This window comes from Tauraco erythrolophus, chromosome 1, assembly GCF_009769465.1.
Source record: "Tauraco erythrolophus isolate bTauEry1 chromosome 1, bTauEry1.pri, whole genome shotgun sequence".
Classification (NCBI taxonomy): Eukaryota; Metazoa; Chordata; class Aves; order Musophagiformes; family Musophagidae; genus Tauraco; species Tauraco erythrolophus.
Genome location: NC_141465.1, coordinates 119,282,026 through 119,302,622, shown reverse-complemented (window position 1 = coordinate 119,302,622; position 20,597 = coordinate 119,282,026). Strand labels below are relative to the sequence as shown.

General features: G+C 43.7%; 1 protein-coding gene across 1 annotated transcript in view; it reads right to left on the bottom strand.

Moving 5' to 3' along the window:
* GUCY1A2 (guanylate cyclase 1 soluble subunit alpha 2) overlaps positions 1-19,625 on the bottom strand; it is a 170,742-nt gene extending 151,117 nt beyond the window's left edge. Inside the window, exons 1-3 of the mRNA XM_086613623.1 lie at positions 19,359-19,625; positions 5,415-5,476; positions 2,248-2,369 (exon numbers count right to left, since the gene is read on the bottom strand). Coding sequence (XP_086469749.1) covers positions 2,248-2,369; positions 5,415-5,476; positions 19,359-19,625 — 451 coding nt within the window. The remainder of the gene's footprint in view (positions 1-2,247; positions 2,370-5,414; positions 5,477-19,358) is intronic.
* Between the last annotated feature and the right edge of the window lie 972 nt (positions 19,626-20,597).

The window sequence follows — 20,597 nt, the reverse complement described above, 5'->3', positions numbered from 1 at the left end:
TGACTAATTTGGTGGCCTTCTATGATGAGGTTATAGCATTAATGGATAGGGGAAGAGCAACTGACATCATCTACCTGGACTTATCCAAAGCATTTGACACTGTCCCACACGACATCCTTGTCTCTAAACTGGAAAGACGTGGTTTTGATGGATGGACCACTCGGTGGATAAGGAATTGTCTGGATGGTCGCACTCAAAGAGTTGCGGTCAACGGTTCAATGTCCACCGGGAGGCCTGTGACGAGTGGTGTTCCTCAGGGGTCAGTACTGGGACCAGTGCTATTTAACATCTTTGTTGGAGACATGGACAGTGGGATCGAGTGCACCCTCAGCAAGTTTGCAGATGACACCAAGTTGTGTGGTGTTGTGGACACACTGGAGGGAAGGGATGCCATCCAGAGGGACCTTGACAGGCTGGAGAGGTGGGCCTGTGTGAACCTCATGAAGTTCAACAAGGCCAAGTGCAAGGTCCTGCACATGGCTCGGGGCAATCCCATGCACAAGTACAGGATGGGCAGAATGGATCGAGAGCAGCCCTGAGGAGAAGGACTTGGGAGTGCTGGAGGATGAGAAGCTCAACATGAGCCGGCAATGTGCACTGGCAGCCCAGAAAGCAAATCGTATCCTGGGCTGTATCAAAAGGAGTGTGGCCAGCAGGTCGAGGGAAGTGATTCTGCCCCTGTACTCTGCTCTCGTGAGACCCCACCTGGAATACTGTGTTCAGCTCTGGAGTTCCCAACACAAGAAGGACATGGTGCTACTGGAACGAGTCCAGAGGAGGGCCACGAAGATGATCCAAGGGCTGGAGCACCTCTCCTATGAAGACAGGCTGAGAGAGTTGGGGTTGTTCAGCCTGGAGAAGAGAAGGCTCTGGGTCATCTTATTGCAGTCTTACAGTACCTAAAGGGGGCCTACAGGAAAGCTGGAGAGGGACTTTTTACGGGGGCGTGTAGTGATAGGACAAGGGGCAATGGATTTAAACTGAAAGAGGGGAGATTTCGATTAGATATAAGAAAGAAATTTTTTACATTGAGGGTGGTGAGGCAGTGGAACAGGTTGCCCAGAGAAGTTGTGGATGCCCCATTCCTGGAAGCGTTCAAGGCCAGGTTGGATGAGGCTTTGGTCAACCTGGTGTAGTGGAGGGTTTCCCTGCCCATGGCAGGGGGGTTGCAACTAGATGATCTTTAAGGTCCCTTCCAACCCTAACCATTCTATGATTCTATGATTCTATGAATTGCATACAATTAATATACGAAAACACTTCATGTTTTAGAACTTACTGAAAGAGTTATTGTCAATTGTTACAGTCCTGGAAGTAGAGCTGTGTAACATCAAATGACTGTCACAAATAAATCAGGAATTACTGCTTTGAAACAATTATCTTTAAAAGCAGTTACTACTTTTCCTCCTTACAGTTCCCTCTAAAACAGACATTTGCCCAGTGGTTAAAGCTCAATCTGTAAAGTTTACTCCAATACAAGGAAGATGATCAGTTTCATAGAAATGAAACAGTTAAAACAACCCCAGACAAAAATTAAGTTCTTAGTGTTAAGTTCTGCATCTTTTTTTTTTTGCCTTTTATGACAGATTTGTATCAGCAACACAGGTCTGACTGAAAAGCAGTAAAGCTTACTAACAGCTTGGGAAGGAGAATAAGCTTGAAGAATCGTATGAATGGATGCAAATAACCAGCTATCTAATTTTGACATCTATTAAGACAATTGCATTTCAGTGATGGATGACATCATCTTGACATGCAACATTTCTAAAAGTTTACTGCAGCAAGTATTCTTTAATATGAATGTAAGTTTTCAGAATGTTTCATGTCTCAGGTACATCCCACTCCATGTTTCTCAGGCCCTCTATCCACCAGGCCGATAGACAATTCAGAGTGTATATTGTTCTACAGAACCCCCATAAAACCACTTGAGATAACTCTAAGACCAAGGCCTGCACAGATGCAAGTCCATTTGAACCTTTGAGACTTTTCTAATCGCTGACATTCACCTGCGTATTGCACTATACATCTCCACTGACTGCACTGAAAAATCGGTCTGGATTGTCTCAAAGGCACAAAATACATGTACAAAAGGAGACAAATGTAGTAATGGCACACTGATATGTAGCTTCCTACATCCTAAACTTCCTTTGTTGAAGGAAAAATTCCTTGGTTCATTGTTGGTAGCAGGATGATCAGTAAACTTTCCTTCCAATGAAAGGAAACAAATTTCACTGAAAAAATACATACCAAGTACATTAGCCGTACACTGGAGAATTCCTGAGACATCTTCAGTTTCTTCATTGCCAGAGCAGTCTGTATAGGAGCATCTGTTGGATATATTGTGAAAGTTCTTCTCTGCATCCCTGTAACTACAGTTAAAAAAAGTTATAGCATATCCTTATACAAATGCAAGATTGACAAATGTCTTTCAGATGTGGTGGTAAAGGACACCTTTAGCATCCTTTGTTTCTTTCCTTTTCTCCCCTCCATCATCCCATTTCCATTCATGCATTATCACACACAGGTGACACTGCATTAGTAGCCTGGGTATATCAAGTATTATACTAGAACCTGGAATATTACCTGTAATGAGAATGAAGACATAGAAAAAAATAGCACCAAAGGGCTGAAGCATAATAGAAGGGTATCAGACATCTGTCTTAACACGTCATTCCCACTGGGGTGTTGTCTATAACAAAGCTGTACAGTAAACTCCACGCAAGATGTTTATGAGGCAATGGTGAGTATCTAATAAGCAGCATAAATCTTCCACAGCACATTACATTAGCACTGCAAGTATAAAACTTTGCTTTCTCTGTGTATTATCTTCTGAAAAGATCTCAGCAGAAAGAAGGACGTCAAGCTGCAACTCACTACGCTACCAAGAATCCAGTTTGTGCTATAACCTATTAAAGAAAAATTAAAAGGAATCCCACCACTAATGAAAGGCACAGAGCTATGGTCTGACCAGCATGAAAGCAGCTACCATCTAAATTATTCTATTTGATTTAGCTTTGCTGGATTGTTTTTCCTTAATTCAACAGAAACAGAACAGAAACTCAAACTATGTGCAAAACAAAGCTTTATGCGGGTGATAATGACAACAGAAGAGGGAATACAAGTGAAGAAAATACTGCCGCAGAGTGATAATGTGCTTGGCAAAACGTACGATCAATTTAGCTCAATGCACAGAGAACAGCTTATCTAGTGAGTATTTTATTAACAGTCTTGTTATGCTTTCATACTTTGTTTATACTTCATAAATCATGAATAGCAGGTTTAAGGATTGGACTCTTCATCCAGTTAATGCCTGCAAAATCTCAGCACCTGGGCTGCCAGCATGTGTGGAAAAGGACTATAAATAATTCAGGGCTGCACATCAGGATACCTCGCAATGGGGAAACTGGATCTTCATGTGGAGTAAAGTGCATTGGGAAGAGTGAACTCGCATTAGACACGGGAAACCCACTGGAAAGGGCTGCTGGTGGGCTCTGCAATGAGCTGTGCGGTCCGTACCACTTCCCAGACCCCAGCTATGCCCGGCCACAGGCCTGGCAGGAGGCCACGTCCTGACACGCTGTCCAAGCTGACCCAGAGCCCAAAGACCCGGCCCGAGCCCACTGCCTCTTCAGCCAGTGTCACCAACTCCCTGAATAACACCACAGCCACTCCACGCCTCTGGTCTTGACCAGGACGGGAGACTTGATGAACATTTGTGTTGTATCAGGTGTCAACGCCCAGGTGCTGGCGGGGGGGGATGCAGGGGATGCTGTGAGAAGCCTGCAGCCCCTGGAGAAGACCATGGGGAAGCAGATTGTCCATGGAGGACCACAATGGAGCAGACACTCACACCGCAGCCTGTGGAGGACCCCATGCTGGAGCAGGCGGATGTGCCCTGAAAGAAGCTGCAGCCCATGTACAGCCCATGAAGAGCAGGGGAAAACCGTGAGGAGGAAGGACAGCTGAGAGGAGCTGCTGTGGACTGACCACAACCTCCATTCCCATTCCCCTGTGCCACTCGGGGCAAGAGGAGGTAAAGGAGTCAGGAGTATCTATCTCGACCTACAAGCTTCGTTCATCTTATTTTCCCTCCTGTCCTGCTGAGGAGGGGAAGCGAGAGAGCAGAGTGGCTGGGTGGGGGTCAGTCAGCTGGCCAAGGTCAACCCACCACAGTGTGTACCAACAATAAAGATCACAGAGCAAGAAAGACTAGTCACTAAAGACTGGTGCTACCTCAACAAATTCATACTGATGTCCAAAAAGCTGAGACAGTGTATTGTAACTACAGGGATGACAGGTTTTCAGAGTGTCCCAGTTTTCAACTTTGTCCATTAAAAAAAGTACATCTAAGCTACATGTGGCCATAAATAAAAAGCCACATTGTTATTGCACACATTTTCCTCAAGTCACCATCTCATCCTCTGAATTCTCCTAACATCAGACTTCAAGTAACATTTTCAGCAACTGAGAAAATTAGGAGCCAGAAGGCTTCTCCTTCTGCCTGTCCCACAGAGGACATCACCATGACCTGCCGAGACTGGCCTCCTCGCTGCCCTCGGGTGCCAGCCAGACTGCTAATATTGCAGGTATCAACCACCAAGCCAGGGCTCCCTGTGAATTTTAACCAAACATTGAGAAACAGGCAAGGACAATTCCCTCCAGCGCACGGAGCTTCGACACTTACGTCGTAAATTCTACAAAGACTCTGAACGCAGCTTGAAAAACAATTCCCTTACATCTATGTAATTAAATTCAGAGGACATCGTTCTTCATTTGTCACATGGCACAGCCATTGAATGGCTACAGACACGCGGCCGTTGTATTCTGACTCTGTTAGGAAAAGTAAGTTGTCTGTGACAAAATACATAGGTGAGGAAAATACTTGTGTGGGTATGGAAAAGGTTGAAAGGATATTATTTTAGTCAATGGGAGAACATCTTAGGTTTTCATTATGATAGTTGCTATTTCTTTTTACACCTCAGTCACCTATTAATTTCCTCAACGAACTCTTAGGAGATGGCTTTTAGTCCTGCTTCTGCAAAAACCTGTAAGTATGTAACAGTGCCACATATGTAACAAGCACAGATGCAGGATTTTGCAAGATTTGGACCTCAAGTCGTAGCACAAACAACTCTTCCAGCATTCTCAGCTGTCTCTGTGAAAAGCAAATCAGAATAGATCTTACACTTTTACAGAAAGATTCCCTATTCTCCTTATACAGGAAACATCACTGTCAATGGAGCAGTGCTCTGATGGTATTGCATGGAAGCAGGATGGGACAGCAGTTCATCATTAATGTCCATCTCTAAGAATTTGTGAGCAAAACTAAAAAGCTTGTCAAACAAGACTGTAACTTGGGAAGCACACAGGAAAACACTGCCATGCACCTTTCACTACCTCACATTAACACTTACCCAATAACTTGATGCTCAAAATACTGCAGTGTCCTTTGAAGAGTTTGACGAATGGTCTGAGGCTATGAAAGAATAATAAAAAAAATCATAAGATTAGGGAAATACAGTATAGTTTAATTAACAATATCTTTTTTTTAAGATACTATTTTTCCTCAATTTTACTCCTCCTCATTTTCGACCTGCTAGGTGCCCATCATAGCACTGGATATGAAATATTATTCATTCCTGATATCTTACTTCACCATTTAAATAGGAAGTAATTGTACAACGTGACATAATTAATATCGCTTATAAGACTAGTTGTGCATAACAAAGGAGCCACTTTACTATTAGCTCTCAAAAACGATAGCCCACCAATTATCTCATTATTTTAAAAATAATTAATTTAAAATAGTTGCAAGAAAATTCTATCGTTTTGTGATGAAAGTATCATCAGGAAAAGGCATCAGGTTTTTAAATGTTGTATGCTCCCTAGAGCATTTTGTACTGAAGAATATTATAAAGACAATTTATTTTGGCTTACTTTTTCCTGACAAGCTATGACTCTCCAGTCATCTTTTAAATTATCAGGAAACTCAAGCTCATCAAAAGAAAATCTTGACATGCTTCAAGCATTTCCATGCTACTTCATTTTAAAAGGGATTCATCAAACTACATATGTGCATATATCTGTTTATTTGTATTATTAGTACTACTACAGTATTCATCAAAACACATACGTACATATATATTTTTTCCTTACTACTACTGCTGCTGCTGCTAATGCTATTATTTTGAATAATTTCATGAGAGATCTTCAGGTAAATAAAGCAAATATGAAATCCAAGTCATTCTCTTTGGAATTTTCAAAGTCACAGCAAAACATCAGAATGACTGGTTTGTACCAAATTTGAGGTTTTTCACCTGTCTGTTCTGTCCTGGTGCCAGAGGTCACACAAAGGCACACAACTGGGATTTATAAGCCTTCTTCCTGTACCAAAGGCACATAGGGATATTTTGATCAGACTCGCAGCAGCAGCCACTCAAATTTTAGAGATACTTGGTATTTCCCTACCTTTCGGAAAAGACATCTAATTGTTTTGGAAAGTAATAGTTGAAATGTCCCTTAATTGGAGGAATTTCATTCTAAAACCACCATCATCTTTGAAAGTCTCAGATTTTGCTTACTGCTGTACAGATTTAGCATTTCAAGGGCTGAGCTTTCTTCCTACTATCACCCATGACTTTGCAGGAGGTGGTATCTGTTTTGATGACGGCAGGAATGAAAAAACATATATCAAGCTGCACTAGGTTTGTGCAATTGTAAAAATTTCTTGCAATACCAATCTATAAGAACATGTCTACATTTTTGGATTCAAATACGTAGAAATGCATGCACTTAACAAAAATTACGTGAAAATAGAGGTAAAGGTTGAAAGAGGGTTTTTTTTTGTTGTTAATTCTCTATCGGATAATTACTTCTCTGTGGGAGTTAAGTTTCCTGTGCTAAAAGGCATTAAAAGTTACACATTCTCTTGCAAAACACTATGAACGAAACGATCACATATCAAAAAAAAAATCCTCTTCTCAGTGGTATGGCAGGTGTTGAAGTTCTTAGGCCTGATGGGCTACAAATGTATTTCAGGGCGTGCTCTCACAGAGATTCAGAAGCTTTCTATGCTCAGCAGGCAGAAAAATCCATTCTTCACATATAGAAGAGATATATTTTCCCACTCTAGCAACCAGGCACAGCAAAATGGCTTTAAGCAAAGAGGTCCAGACAGTTGCCATCTCCCGCCTCAATACAGCACTTCCCTCAGCCCCTCTCCCTACATACAGAACATTAGTACTCCACCAGCACCTCCTCTGACATGAAATGGGGAATGGTAGCAATGTCCAATTGTTAAATTAAATCTCGCTTTTGGTTCTCCCAAAGTGCTTTTACACCAAGCGTATGGAAGGCAGCAATGCCTGGTACCACAGAGGAGATGCAGGAAAATAGTTTTTTATCTTCTCAGGTATATTTGCAGCTGATGACATCAGAGCAATCCTCCACAGATAACCTTTGTCTTTTTTATGCCTGACACACAAATGTTGCACTCCTTACTCAGGGAAAAACCCTTTTGAATACCTCAAGAATTGACCATACAAGCAACCAACTCCAAGTCCTGAGCTTATTTCATCAATAGACCTCCCTCCTCCTGCCGTACTGAACTAGAAAAAAAATAGTCCACGTACTGTTAACTTCTCTTCTGAAGGCTAAATGATCTGCATAGCTGTTGTCAGATAATTTTATACAATCCCATGAACTCAGACCCCATTTCAGTGGCATCTCCTATGAAATCTTAGAAATCAAGTACAGACAAAAAATATGATTTATGATTGAAATCCTTGTCATAACCAGAGCTCTATGTAACATGCTCATAGCCAGCATGAAAACTGACCTGAAGAGTCACAAGTCTTCAATTCTGACAAGAATTATTATGACATGTCACTGTGCATGGCTAAAAAGCCACCGTGCTCACCTTCTCAGTTTCATGTATTCCATCACTGGTGAATGTCATTTTCCTACAGACATAATTCTATAGCTATGGCCACGACTAAACAAAATGGAGAGAAGAGATATGACACCAGCTTACGGCTGCCTACAAGGGTAGTTTGGTGTACCACTTCTTCCACTACTGACTATGCATTGCCTATGAGAGAGAGAGTGGGCACGAAAACGTTTCCATCTGTTTCCTGCATTCAATGGCAAGACTGGATGGAGGCAAAATAGCTAAATCTTCTTCTAGTAGCCTCTCCAGGAAACACAGCTTCTGCCGTTCAGGAAGATACACGATGGCCTATAACAATACAGCTTTTCTACTGCAATGTACGTCTATGCATCGCAGGTACCCAGTGGCGCTTATTTACTGGAGAGGTTTTAAAGCTTCTGGACCACTTAAAATGAAATATTTAATACAAATGTAAAATAGCAACTACTATCTAAAATAGTAAATTTTAACAATCCATTTTTATTATAATAATTTACTAATATTTATATTACAAAAGGAATAGCCACATCAGTTCACGTTTCTTAGAGCAACTCAAATTAAGACATGTCACTATTGCTATTGTTAACTAAAAATTAATCCAAGAATTGCCGTACCAGATCATATCCAAGCTACATCTGGAATGACAAAATATAAGGTAGAAGGGACCACTGAAGGTACTTATACCAATCTCTTGCATGGCAGAGGCCACAGGACTTCCCTGAATTAATTCTAAATCCAGACATCAGGCCATGGCTAACCCTAACGTGTCAGAATAAATTGTAAAAAATCAGAAACAAAGAATTATGTTGTAATTTGAGTTACAACTGGTTGCTCAGGTCTTTCTCCAGATGACTTCTGAGTGTATTCAAGGATGGTGATCCAACAACCTCTCTGGGCAACCTGTGCCAATGTTTGAACACCCTCATGACAATTACTTTATTTTTTTTAATACTGATTTGAAACTTCCCATCTTCTAGCTTTCTTGCCTCCCATCCTTCTGCTGTGCACTGCTGTGAAGAGTTTGGCTCCATCTTCCTTCCCTACGCATCCTGAACAGGTAGCTGCAGACTGCAACAATATACTCCTAAAGCTGTCTCTTCTTAAAAGCTGAACAGACACAGCTCCCCCAGCCCCTGCTCAGATGTCACATGCTCCATCCCTTGACCATCCTGGTAGTTCTCTGCTGGCCTCAGTATCAATATACAGAGGAAACTGGTTGTAAATTCAACTTTGTGATTCTGATGGCCACCTTTTGAACCCTAGTCAATATTCCACCTACCTTATCATCCACTTACACAGTCCACATCTCACCAGTTTGGCTCTAATGGCACTCATGGGAGATCATGTCAAAGACTTTCCTAAAGTCAAGGTAGACAACAACCCTTCACCCATTGAGCCAGTCATCTTATCTCATTACAGAAATCAATCAGGTTGGTCAGGCACAATTCACCCTCAGTGAAGGGCATAAAAGTGTGTAAAGAGTGTTAGAGGGAATAAAGGGGTAAAATTTAGCCTGGCTGTTCTCAGTCACCATCTTGCTGTCCTTTTTTGTGCTAAGGAAAGGCTTCTAAAAGGATTTGCTCCATAGCCTTCCCAAGTACTGAGGTCAGGCTGATTGGTCTGTAGATTCTTTGTCCTTCTTGATGCTGGGTGTGACATTTGCCTTTTTCTAGTCATAAAGAACCTCCTTCGATTGCCATGACTAGGAGACTTTCCTGTCTCCATCCATACATGCTTAGGTAATGCCTCATGAGTATCCCATCCCTGCTTCCAACTTCTGTAGACATATTTTTTTTGTATTCGAGCTCTGTGCTGAGGCCCCTGTTAATCCACATTATCCTTCTTCCATGCTCAGCACGCCTCTGGAAAGACCTGTCCATGTTCCTTGATGCATACAGCCTGCTCACCGTCTCCTACAGCTCTTCCACCTGAACCCTCAGTGCTGCAACCAAAGCCCATCTGCGTTGCACAGCAGCAGGCAGCAACCCTGACCATGGCAGCCCTGCCATGACAGCTGCTCTGACTCTGCCAGCCACCACTGTTTGAAGGATGCACTCAAAAAGAAATCTGCCCTTCCTGCTAGATGTCACTCACCTCTCCAGTAGTACAAAACTGGTTAAAAACCTGAAGCTGGAGGAGTAATAGCTCTTCAAAAGCACTTTTATGACTAACTGGAGAAAATCTTTATGAAGATATTTGTCTAAAGGATCTTGAAGTATTCCATGTTTTTTAACACAGACAACTTCCTTTGAAAAAGAATTTCAGTTTAAACATTGTGTAATTTTTTTTTCTTTTTTTGAGCTTAATTTTTTCTTCTTTTAACTACATTGTCTCTAGTTTTGGAGGCAAAGAGGAGAGGGCTTCTTCCACTTTAATTGTATCCCTTGTTATAAATGTCTTTCCTAAGGCAATCAAATGTAAGCTTTCCAATCTTCTCAGAGGACAGAGACTTTAGCCTATTCCCTAGACATTTTCTGTTGTCTCTGAAACGTCTTTCATTTGATTGCAACGCCTTCAGAAATAAACGGTGGGGCTCATCTGCCCAACTGTAGGCACCCAAAGTGATTCATTTCATCCTACAGTTGGGATCTACTACATGCCTGAGGACTCAGTCTTTAGAAATACCCATTTCTTTCTTTTGTCTAGAAAAGGCACTGAGTGATTGCTTTAAGATATCTTTTAAATGTTTAAGTAAGGACAGACAAACTCCACCCTGAGGTGACAGAACTGCACACAGTATCCCAGATGATTCAGTCTACGTTTACATAAACACAGTTTCGAATTTTCCATCCCATTCCTTTTACATCCTAAGGTAACCAGACAGAATCAGAGAAGAAAGGGACTGTATGGAACAGGGAGGGCTGCGCCAAGAGAGTAAGAGCAGGTACACTGATGGTTTCTCCTTAACCCTAACTAGGCTTCAAAGATTTTTCCTGGGAAAAGCTAAGTGGCTCCTAGCTGAGCCTCAGAAGTGCTTCAGCAGTCATGCTCTTAAAAACTTGAGTGCTTAAAATTTTAAACATGAAAGTTGAAGCACTGAAGAGCATAATGGGCTCAGCTAGAAACCACTTTGCTTCTATGAGAATTTCTTCGAGGAAGTCCATCAGGTCAGGGGGCTCCTCCAGACTATTGTGCCCTGGGGAGCTGCAAAGTCCTTCCTAGAGGAATCCACACTTCTGCGTACAGGACAGGCAACCTACCACAGACCTCAGCCAAACCAGTGCTTTGATGCTGGAAGTTTTACATGCTTCAAATTTGTAGCATTCAAGCACTAACTCAGCAGATGTGTGAGACTTTAATTGCCAGTTTCACTGCTGGTGATTGTTCATTAATGAAAAACGTTGCTTTTTTCACACTTCAGAACCAATTTCAGTCAAGTCTTTGTGCATAGGTGATTACAGATCTCTATGCACGCATGAGTAGGTGTGTACCTGGGCCATCCAGAAGGAAATAAAGGGAAAAACAGGCATTTTCACATCCAGTCTGGCTATTTTTAATATTTATTCCATGACCATGAAAGCAGTGGAAAACTGTTCTTTCCCTGTCCTTGTGGTCACCAAAATATTGACGTTTAGGAGGCTGTAAACAAAGATTCAAGGCTCCAGCTGAAGACAAACATTTATCAACATTCCCAAATGCCAGGAGTGGAGAGATAAGCATTGAAATTGCTGCAACTAAGGAAAAGCAGAACTGAAAAAGAAAAGGAAGGCTCCTTTGGCATCCAACAATTTTCTGATGATGCAGAAAGGAGGAAGGCTCCCTAGTAGGTCCTTGCAGGGCCTGCACAGCCAGGATCCCTCCCTATCCCCTCCCAACAGCTGCAGAATGGAATGAAAGGGCACAAACAGAAATGAGAAATGGAAAAGCAGAGCCCTGACATAAGCAACCATTTGAAAATTAAGAAAAAAAAATTAAACTCTAGGGCTTTAACAGTGCTTTTGATAACATAATCAGGAAAAAAAATATATTTCTACTCTTTAGCTTCTGAGCCTTTAGGGTGCAGTCATATTCTCCTCTGTAACCATACAAGCTAAAAATGTACTTTTTCTTCATGAAAACCAGCTTCCTGATTCCAGAAATTTGCTTTAGAAAAAAGCACCAACTGCTTGCAGACCTCCATGACTAGCACCAGATTTGGTATCAAGAGAGGAAGAGGCAAAAATCCCAGAAGTGGATTGTTTGGGGATCCAGAGCAGGATGACTGACAGCTGGAGGCAAAACAAGCTGCTCTACAACAGCTCACGATGATCCAGATGGGACCTGAGCTCAGTACCACCTGGCACCTAAACCTGAGACCATTCTGCTCCTCAGTTCATGCAAACTGGGATACTCCTCAAAGAGAAATACTTGTGCACATCAGAAAAAATGCCTTAATTTAATAAATAACATTGAGACTAAGAATTCTACCCTGTAATATTTCATGGTCATAACAATGCAAACAGCCCAAAGAAATAAAGCAGAGCTAAAAAATAATTAGAAATTATAACTCCTGCATCCCCAGCTGCCTTTCCACTAGAAGAATCACAGACATTACAGATGGAAATTGCCTATTAGATCATCTAGTCTAACTCCTTGACAGTGAAGGATAAATATCTCAGGGTGCTATCCATTATAATACCAGCTGGGATCACTTTGTTCATCTTTGAATTTCAGCCATGTCTGGAATGGATAGAAGATCTATTCTGTGCTGTAGAAAGAATGTATTCAGTAGGTCAGAATATAATAGATGATCTACCACCAATGCTACCTGTTCATCTTCTAATGCAACTCACATCTACTATGTAAAATCATCAGTGCTACTCTAGCAGACAGATAGGAAATGAAAGGTTTCTATGTCAGTCCTTCTCAAGGAATTCCTTCTGCTGGGATAGAACAAACCCGATTTCCTCAGTATAACTGGATGTAATTTCATATGGAGAGCTGCAAAGATGCTTATCCCTTTGAGACCTATAGACAAACCACAGATTTTTTTTGTCTTCATTTTGAAACTTAGTTTGAAAGTTGGCAAGCAGACAAATCTTTAAAGATTTTGGGTATGAGATGGAATTATTTCTTTTACTCAAAGCATTTTATAACAGCCTTTAACATTAGCACAAGAGGTAGAAGGAAAGAGAGGGATTCTCTCTATGTTAAAATTATGAGTTTCACCAGGAGTACACTGGACCACTGTGAAGTGATAACTGTCGCCGCTCAAGCAGTTGCAAATGAAGGACATTCACCCTCATTTTGATGTATCCATGACTGCACACTGTTACTTAGGAACATGTATTGATGATCATAATGTTCTCTTCTACTTTACAACATCTTTCTCTATTATTTGCACCTGGACACTTTGGCCAGGGGAGAGGCAGAGAAGGGCAAAACAATTGAGATCAATTTTGTGAGATTAACACTGGTGCTGCCATGCTCTGGTTTGTTGGCCAGCAGTCAAGATCTGCTTGTGGGCAAGCCTGATCCCCAGTGCGGATGCACTCTCCACTCCCAACTAGCAAAGACGCCTGCGTGTAGGAATGTGTCCAAGACACCTTTTTTCCAAGCACAGTAGGGAAGTCAAGATTTCATCCTGGAACTATATAAACATTAAGAAAGCTACTTTTACTATGATTGGTCTAAGCACTAGATGTCAAATATTCAAACAATTTCATCAAGGTCAATACAATGCTGCAGGCCCTCGGGTGCAGTTAAAATTATTTTTTTATATATTTTTTATTTGCTGAGGCTGAAGTTCTCTTGCATGAGACGTTAAACTACGAACAAGACAAACAAACAAAATTCACCACGATTCTCAGTTTTCCAGAATGTTCTTGTTTAAGATACCACAGCTCTGTTCCATACTATGAAATAGCAGATTGACTGGCTCCAGACTGCTTGTGTGACCTTGTGTATAAATGGCTTTTTTCTCTGTTAAGTTGAAAGATACTGGGCAAAGGTCTGATTTTACTATACTTCTAAAAAATTAATCCTGTTTTCCTGTTGGAATCAAGAGTTTCCCATGGGATGTGCATTTCTTCATCATTTTCATGCTTTTTTTCCTTCACACCCTTATTCCTGAGGAGGATGTTCCTCACATAAAGCTCATCCAGCCTGGGCTATTAAGTGAATAAGCTCATCACACACTGATATAGGTATCATTTGGCATTACCTTACTTCATTCAGAAAGACAGGCAGAAGTTATTCTCATAACAATAGAGCTTAGATCCACCTGATGGGTTACGTGAATCATAAGGAGCTCAGAATATTTGCGCAAAATTTTTTCAAAATCTCAGGAAAAAATCAATTTATTACCTCTCCTGCTAATGGCAACAACTTGTTATTTTTTGAGTAGTTATTTTTTGAGAGTAAGAGGTAGAGGTTTATGATGGAGCCAGGTTTGATTTGAGCTGCTATATTGCAACTTCTCTGCCAAAACCTCACCTCCACTCACTGGAGGATTCACTTGCAATTAAGTAATTTGAAGGTACAGCAGTTCTGTGTCATAAATGATAGCCTAAAAACCAGTCTTTAGGTTCACTTTTCTCCCACTGTCAGGAAGCAGGCTGTATTCAAAAAGACAATTCTTAAATTCCAACTATTTGGCAGCAGCCAGTAGTAGCTTCCTAACTTACATAGGAAAAAAACGTTCTTAATTTAATATGTATTCAACCAGGCCTTTAAAGAGTAGCAGGAATAAATCTGAATGGACAGAAAAGTATATCAGAAGTGATTTTCACTTAATAATATTTACAGTTCAAGAGATGCGTTACATAGGCCAATCAGAAAATAAAATCAAACGGCAATGTAAGTCAGTTTAATGCTGTGTCATGCTGTGATTCTCTTTCCAGAAAGATCAGTACAGCGCTTAGGGGTACACAGTCCCCTCTGAATGCATGCCCAGTCACTCTCAGCTCCTTTAGGGTAGTCCATGCCCCTCAGATGGGAGCAGAGTATTTGACTTTTCAAATCAGTGACAAAACATGTTTTTTTAATTTTGATTCTATTTTCAGCCTAGTATTGGATATAAGTCAAGACAGAACTGCAGCAAATGTGAAAATTGCTGCAAGGAACTGAAATTCAGTAAGATACTAAATGGCATTTCTAAAGAATAAAACTGTGTCCACTGGTGCCAGGATATCATTCCCACATAGCAGAGCTCTTAAAGGCAGAAAAATTTATGTTGATAATGAATAGCATATAGTATCATCATCTCTAGTTATAATTAATCAAAATTTATGTCATCGTGGGTGTAAAAGTCATCCTTCAAAATGGAACACAACAAAGCTGGAATCAAAAGAAAAATACATCGTTAAATTTGCTCGTGATGTACATATAATTATTGCAGCTAATTTCTTAAAAAGAAGGTCATAAATCAATGTCCTTATTAGGTTCCCAGCATTTGATTATTTATCTGCAAACACCTGAACCCAGCCCGGTGAGAAGGGCACCTGTTTGCTTTGACAGCAGCTGGAACTAGCTCCAAATTTCTCTGATAGAATGTGGAACCAAAGACCATTCGATGGTGGTTCAGATGAAGGAGGACAGAAGGAACATCTTTCCCCAGACAGGAACATGATTTAGGAACATGTTGGAGTGGATAGGAGCTGCCTACACAGTTACAGGCTCAACTTTGTGAGAACATCACATGGGTGAAAGGCTGTGAGAGGACAGAGCCAGGCATGGGGCAATAAGCATGGAGCACTGGTGGCCATGACCTCATGAAATACAGGAGTCACAAGAGCTGAGCGTGTGCAATGTCCAAGGTTTACTGCACTGAGCAGCTAAGTTTGGTCCCACAAAACATCACCTTCACACTGAGGCACAGCCCTGGCTGGGTTCCCCCAACTCTTTGGTCTGCGGCGCCAGCTGTGCCCGGCTGCTGGGAGAACCTCAACCCTCCTGCTGTCAGTGCTCTTGCTTACTCAGCAAAATGGCACTTTGTGAGGCCACAGGGCATTGACTCAAAATGATGTTCAGTATATGAGTTTGTTGAGTGCAGCTGTGACAAAAAGCCGCCTCTCTTCTTGCATCACCTCTGCTCTGCCTCCCTGCCCGGTGCGCCCTGCTTTCCTCACCTTTCCCAGCACACCCTACTCCTGAATGCCAACGGTAGGGTACAGATCAAGGTCTGCTCATCTTCCTCATCCCCACATATTTTCTCCAAAATATGCAGCTGTTTTGGTGGAGGTGAGCTCTATCATCTTCCTAGTTCTGGCTGTTAAAAAATAAGAGGGTTTGGGGTAAGCAACTTCCAGATGAACAGTGGCCATCTTTCAGCAATCCAGGCATGTTGGGAAACCTTTAGGAACCTCCAGGAACATAAAACGACCCTATGCTGACTGAGGATCAGACCCTTACATCCTCTAGTACAACTGCAGGAAAAAGCTCTAAAAATATATTTAAGACAAAAATTGGAAAACCATGTGTGCTGGAAAGTGCTAGAATCTGTTCTCCAGGAGCAAGCAGAAGGGTTGAATCAAACGCTGCAACACAGGAAGGTTCACTTTTTAATTTTTGACCATCATTCCACAAAAAGTAGCATTTGTGCAAAGTCACACTCTGCTAAACTTGAGACCAGGATTATACATGATACAAAATGCAGTAACTTATTTTTACTATATTTTAATATAAAATATCTCAGATACTTCATTACTGCATTTTACTCTACAGAATCTCTTTCCATTGACTGTTAATATAGTTGTACTAACTCACGAATATACTGCACAGGATATTTTCACACACATTTTTGCACTACCACTAAGACCCAGCCTGCTTGCACAACCTTATTGCTGCTCTGCCCCATGGACAGAGCTCTTGTTCAGCTCCTTTGCCCCTCGGATGCTCCCTCCTGCTCGGCTCGAGGCTCTCCACATCCCCAGAGCAGCCCTCGGTAGCCCCTGCTACTGCCACATTTAAACAGCATCACCCCAGAGATCTCTCTGCATGTCACAGCAACATTAAACACAAACAGAATTGTTTCTCAGTAAAAACACACCAAAAAATCCATCTCAGAATCTCAATGCTAGCCATCGTCGCAGGAAAGCACAAAATTAAGGCTAAGTATAAACACCAGGAACCTGTAGCATCCTTCAGCTTTGAAAGTGTTCAGCACTGGGATGGGGACAAATTGCTGCCGCATTCATGCTGGAAAGGAAAACATCAAGCCATTGCAGGCAATATATACAGTGTATACATTCACACACACTCCTATGTACATAAACAGATGTTTATATACTTAACAGAGATCCGTATCTATAGTATCATGGAATGAAGACACATCTACATCTATAGTAGAAGTATTAAGGCTTTTTGTTCAGAAAGAACAGATGTCAGTGCACCCTTCATGCTTGCCTTTTAATTTTACAAATAATGAGAATGAGTCCCATTTGACACTGATTTTATAGGCAATATTTTTTTACTTCTAATTAAAGTTATTCCTGATTTATGTTAGCAGATGTGTGAAAATAATCAGATTCAAAGTGTTAAGACATCGGGTAACTTGACTTGTTGCAAGAAGACACATTTTCAGTGTCACAGAACAGCCTCTCAATATGAAAAGAATGCACCAAAATAACAGTGCACCTGAACACTGATTCCTCGGAGTGAAAAATGAAAAGACGGGGACCTGATTCTTTTCTTATATCATGTATGTGACAACATGACTTTTTAGACTTAATCACATTAATTTATGCCAAAATGTGTAAGATGGGAGTGAAGCACTAGTTACGATGCCAAGATAAAAAGGGAAATGTGAAGCAATACAATCAGATACTAAAATTTAAAAGGAACACAGTTCTTCATCAATAAGGGTTGCTATAATCTCCCAAGGAAGCCATGGAAGCTGTTGTTTGGGACATCAAAACCAGGTTTTTGGGTTTGCTGTTTGGGACATCAAAACCAGGATGAAATTTTTGCATTCTTAAATGAAATTTCTCTGAGAGCAAAGAAAGAGGACTATAAGATCTACCAAAGTTTTCCTCGTCTCTTAATTGAAAGAATTTCCTTGTTTTAAAAGCAAATTCAACATTTCATCAAAGCTGTAAAACTGTATTTGGCTTTTATAGAAACTCAATACAGGAGGTAACAGTCAAAGCTGGGAAAATGCAATTACTAAGGTTATCTAAAAATACTGCACTGAGCTACTTCAGAATACTTCAAATATTTTGGGTAACATGCTCTAATTATACCATGACATTATTATCAAATTAAAGAGCTTTTTTTTTTTTTTTGTACTAAAACAAGACAGGTCACCTGAGATACCACCTATTAATATCAGCATTACAGGACTAGATTCCCAGTGGAGTGGGGAAAAAAAGCAATGGGAAAGAAAAGTCTGTTCTGAAACTGGACAGCTATCAGCTATGCAAGGCACTGTTAACTTCTCCCAGTAAACAGCTCATCTGCTCCTCTCTAGCCAGTTCAAGAAACACCAAATAGAAATGACTATATTAAAACCAAAGCAAACTGATATTGATGGTGATGAGATTCATAATTAATTTCCAAAGCTGGACGACAACATGCAAAAGACGATCCAATGCCACAGCAGCAGATACAGTCATCTTATGGATTAAGACTACTTGTTGCAATCCATGGTTTTTACCATAACATGTTAAAACACTTCAGGGACCAAACAAGCCTTCAGTTGCAGTTGAAACTTTAGGAGGAAAATTTAGTGATGGTCACAGAGGTATTTGTAGGAGCGCAGCACAATCGTAACAGAAAGGCTAGAGAAGAACCTTCTATTTTACATGAACCAGAACTCCTGAGCCACCAATTTCAGCCTTACAAAGCGACACTAGCAAACGCTACGGGTTCTACCCCAACTCACCCCTTATTTTAGCATACGCTGTGCTCCATTGATTCTCAACTACAGGTGTAGCTATCCAGATAATCCTAAATCGTGGATTTTAAAGTACACTTTAAAGAAACTGATCTCTCAGGAATGTCAGCGCATCTGGGAGGCACAGGGAAATCTGTTGCTGATATATTTCTGAACATTAAGTCGAAACTTTTTTTTACCTTTTTCAGTACGGAAAAGCCCTATAAATGTAAGAAGTTCATATCTCCTCTACGCTGACAGAAGAATGTGCATGCCGGGCACCATACAGACGTAACTTTTTATTAAAAAACGCTGCTAGTACCAAACAGTTATAGGCACTTTACGATTTTACGATTTTCTTTTAGTTCCGAAAGGGACCTGGCAGAAAGGACAAACCCAGCTACACGCTCAGCTGCGCCCGTCTGCGCCTCCCGACCCGATTTCCCGCCCCGGGCTGCAGAGATCCTCACTCCCGCAGGTCTGCGGGGCTGACAACCCGCAGCCGGGGCGGGCACGGCGGGGCAGGGGGCACCGCCGCCTCCTTCCCGACACAGACCCGGCCCCGGGAGCCACGCGGGGTCTGCGCGGCGCGGGAGGGCCGGGGCCGGGCGCGGCGCTCCGCGGGCGCGGGGCACTCACCGCGGGGGCCGTCAGGCGGCGGATGCTCTCGCCCAGCGAGTCCAGGTTGACCCGCCGGCGGCGCGGAGCGCGGCGCGCCCCGGCGCTGGCCGCGGCGGCGGCGGCAGCGGCGGCGGCGAAGGGGGTGTCGGCGGGGCCGGGGGGGCTGCGGCTGCCGTTCCAGCAGAGGCGGGACAGGGGACACTCGCCCTCCTCCTCGGGGCTGGTCTCCGGGCAGTCCGAGCCCAGGGAGCTGAAGGACTCCGAGGAGATCTTGCGCCGGGACATGGTGCCGCGGGGCGGCGGCGGCGGCGGCGGCGCGGCTCGGCTCAGCGCGGGGCGGCGGGCAGCCTCGGCGGGCAGCGCCGAACCGCGCGGCCACGGGGGCGGCCGCCTCGCATGGCCGCGGGTGCCCCTGGGCGGGAGGCGGCGGCGGAGGCGCCGCGCCGGGGCTGGCGCAGCCCGCGCCCCTCGGCGCCGCTGCCCGGCTCCGCGCTTCGCCGCGCCTGGCCGGGGGAGCGCGGGTGCTGCGCGGCGCCGCGCCGGGAGGCTTTAAAGCTGCGGCGGCGGCTGCCCTCCTCTGCCTCGGCCGCCCGCCCTCGCTCTCCCCTCCCCCGGCTCCCTCGCTGCTCCGCGGGAATCACGTGTTGTTGGGAGCCCTTTCCCCCTCCTCCTCCTCCCCCTCCCGCCTGTCCCCGCCTCGCTCGCCGCCAGTCGCGTTTAGCTCCGCACGCCGCGGCCCGCAGCCGCGCCGGAGGGATGCCGCCACCGCCCCGCGCGGTCCCCGGCAGCCGGTTGCACGGGCGGGGAGGGCCGACGGCCGGAGCCGGCGCGCAGCCCCTGCTCCCGCCGCTGCCGGCTGGCTGCCGGGAGGGCGGGCAGGGCGCTCCGCTCTCCCCCCTGCGATTTGGAACCAGGCGAAGGGGGAGCGGGGAGACGCGCCGATATCCCCGCACGGCTGCGCGGGAACGGCGGTGCCCGCGCAGGGGCTGGGGGCGCCGCGGGGCCCTCCCGGTGCGGCCCCCCAGCCCCGAGCCGCCGCCGCCGCCGCCGGCGGTGCTGGACAGCTCCCTGCGCCGGGGCGGGCTGCGGCCGCCGCGGTCGGGCAGAGCGGCGGGAGAGGTCGGTCCTCGTTCCCCTGCCAGTCGCTCACCGCCAAGGAAATTTTGGGAATGGCGTTCGGGAAGCTGAAGCTTAGGAAAGCGTTTTAAAAAGCTGGGAGGGCCGGATGCTGCCATCGGTCTGGGGAGGGAAAACTTC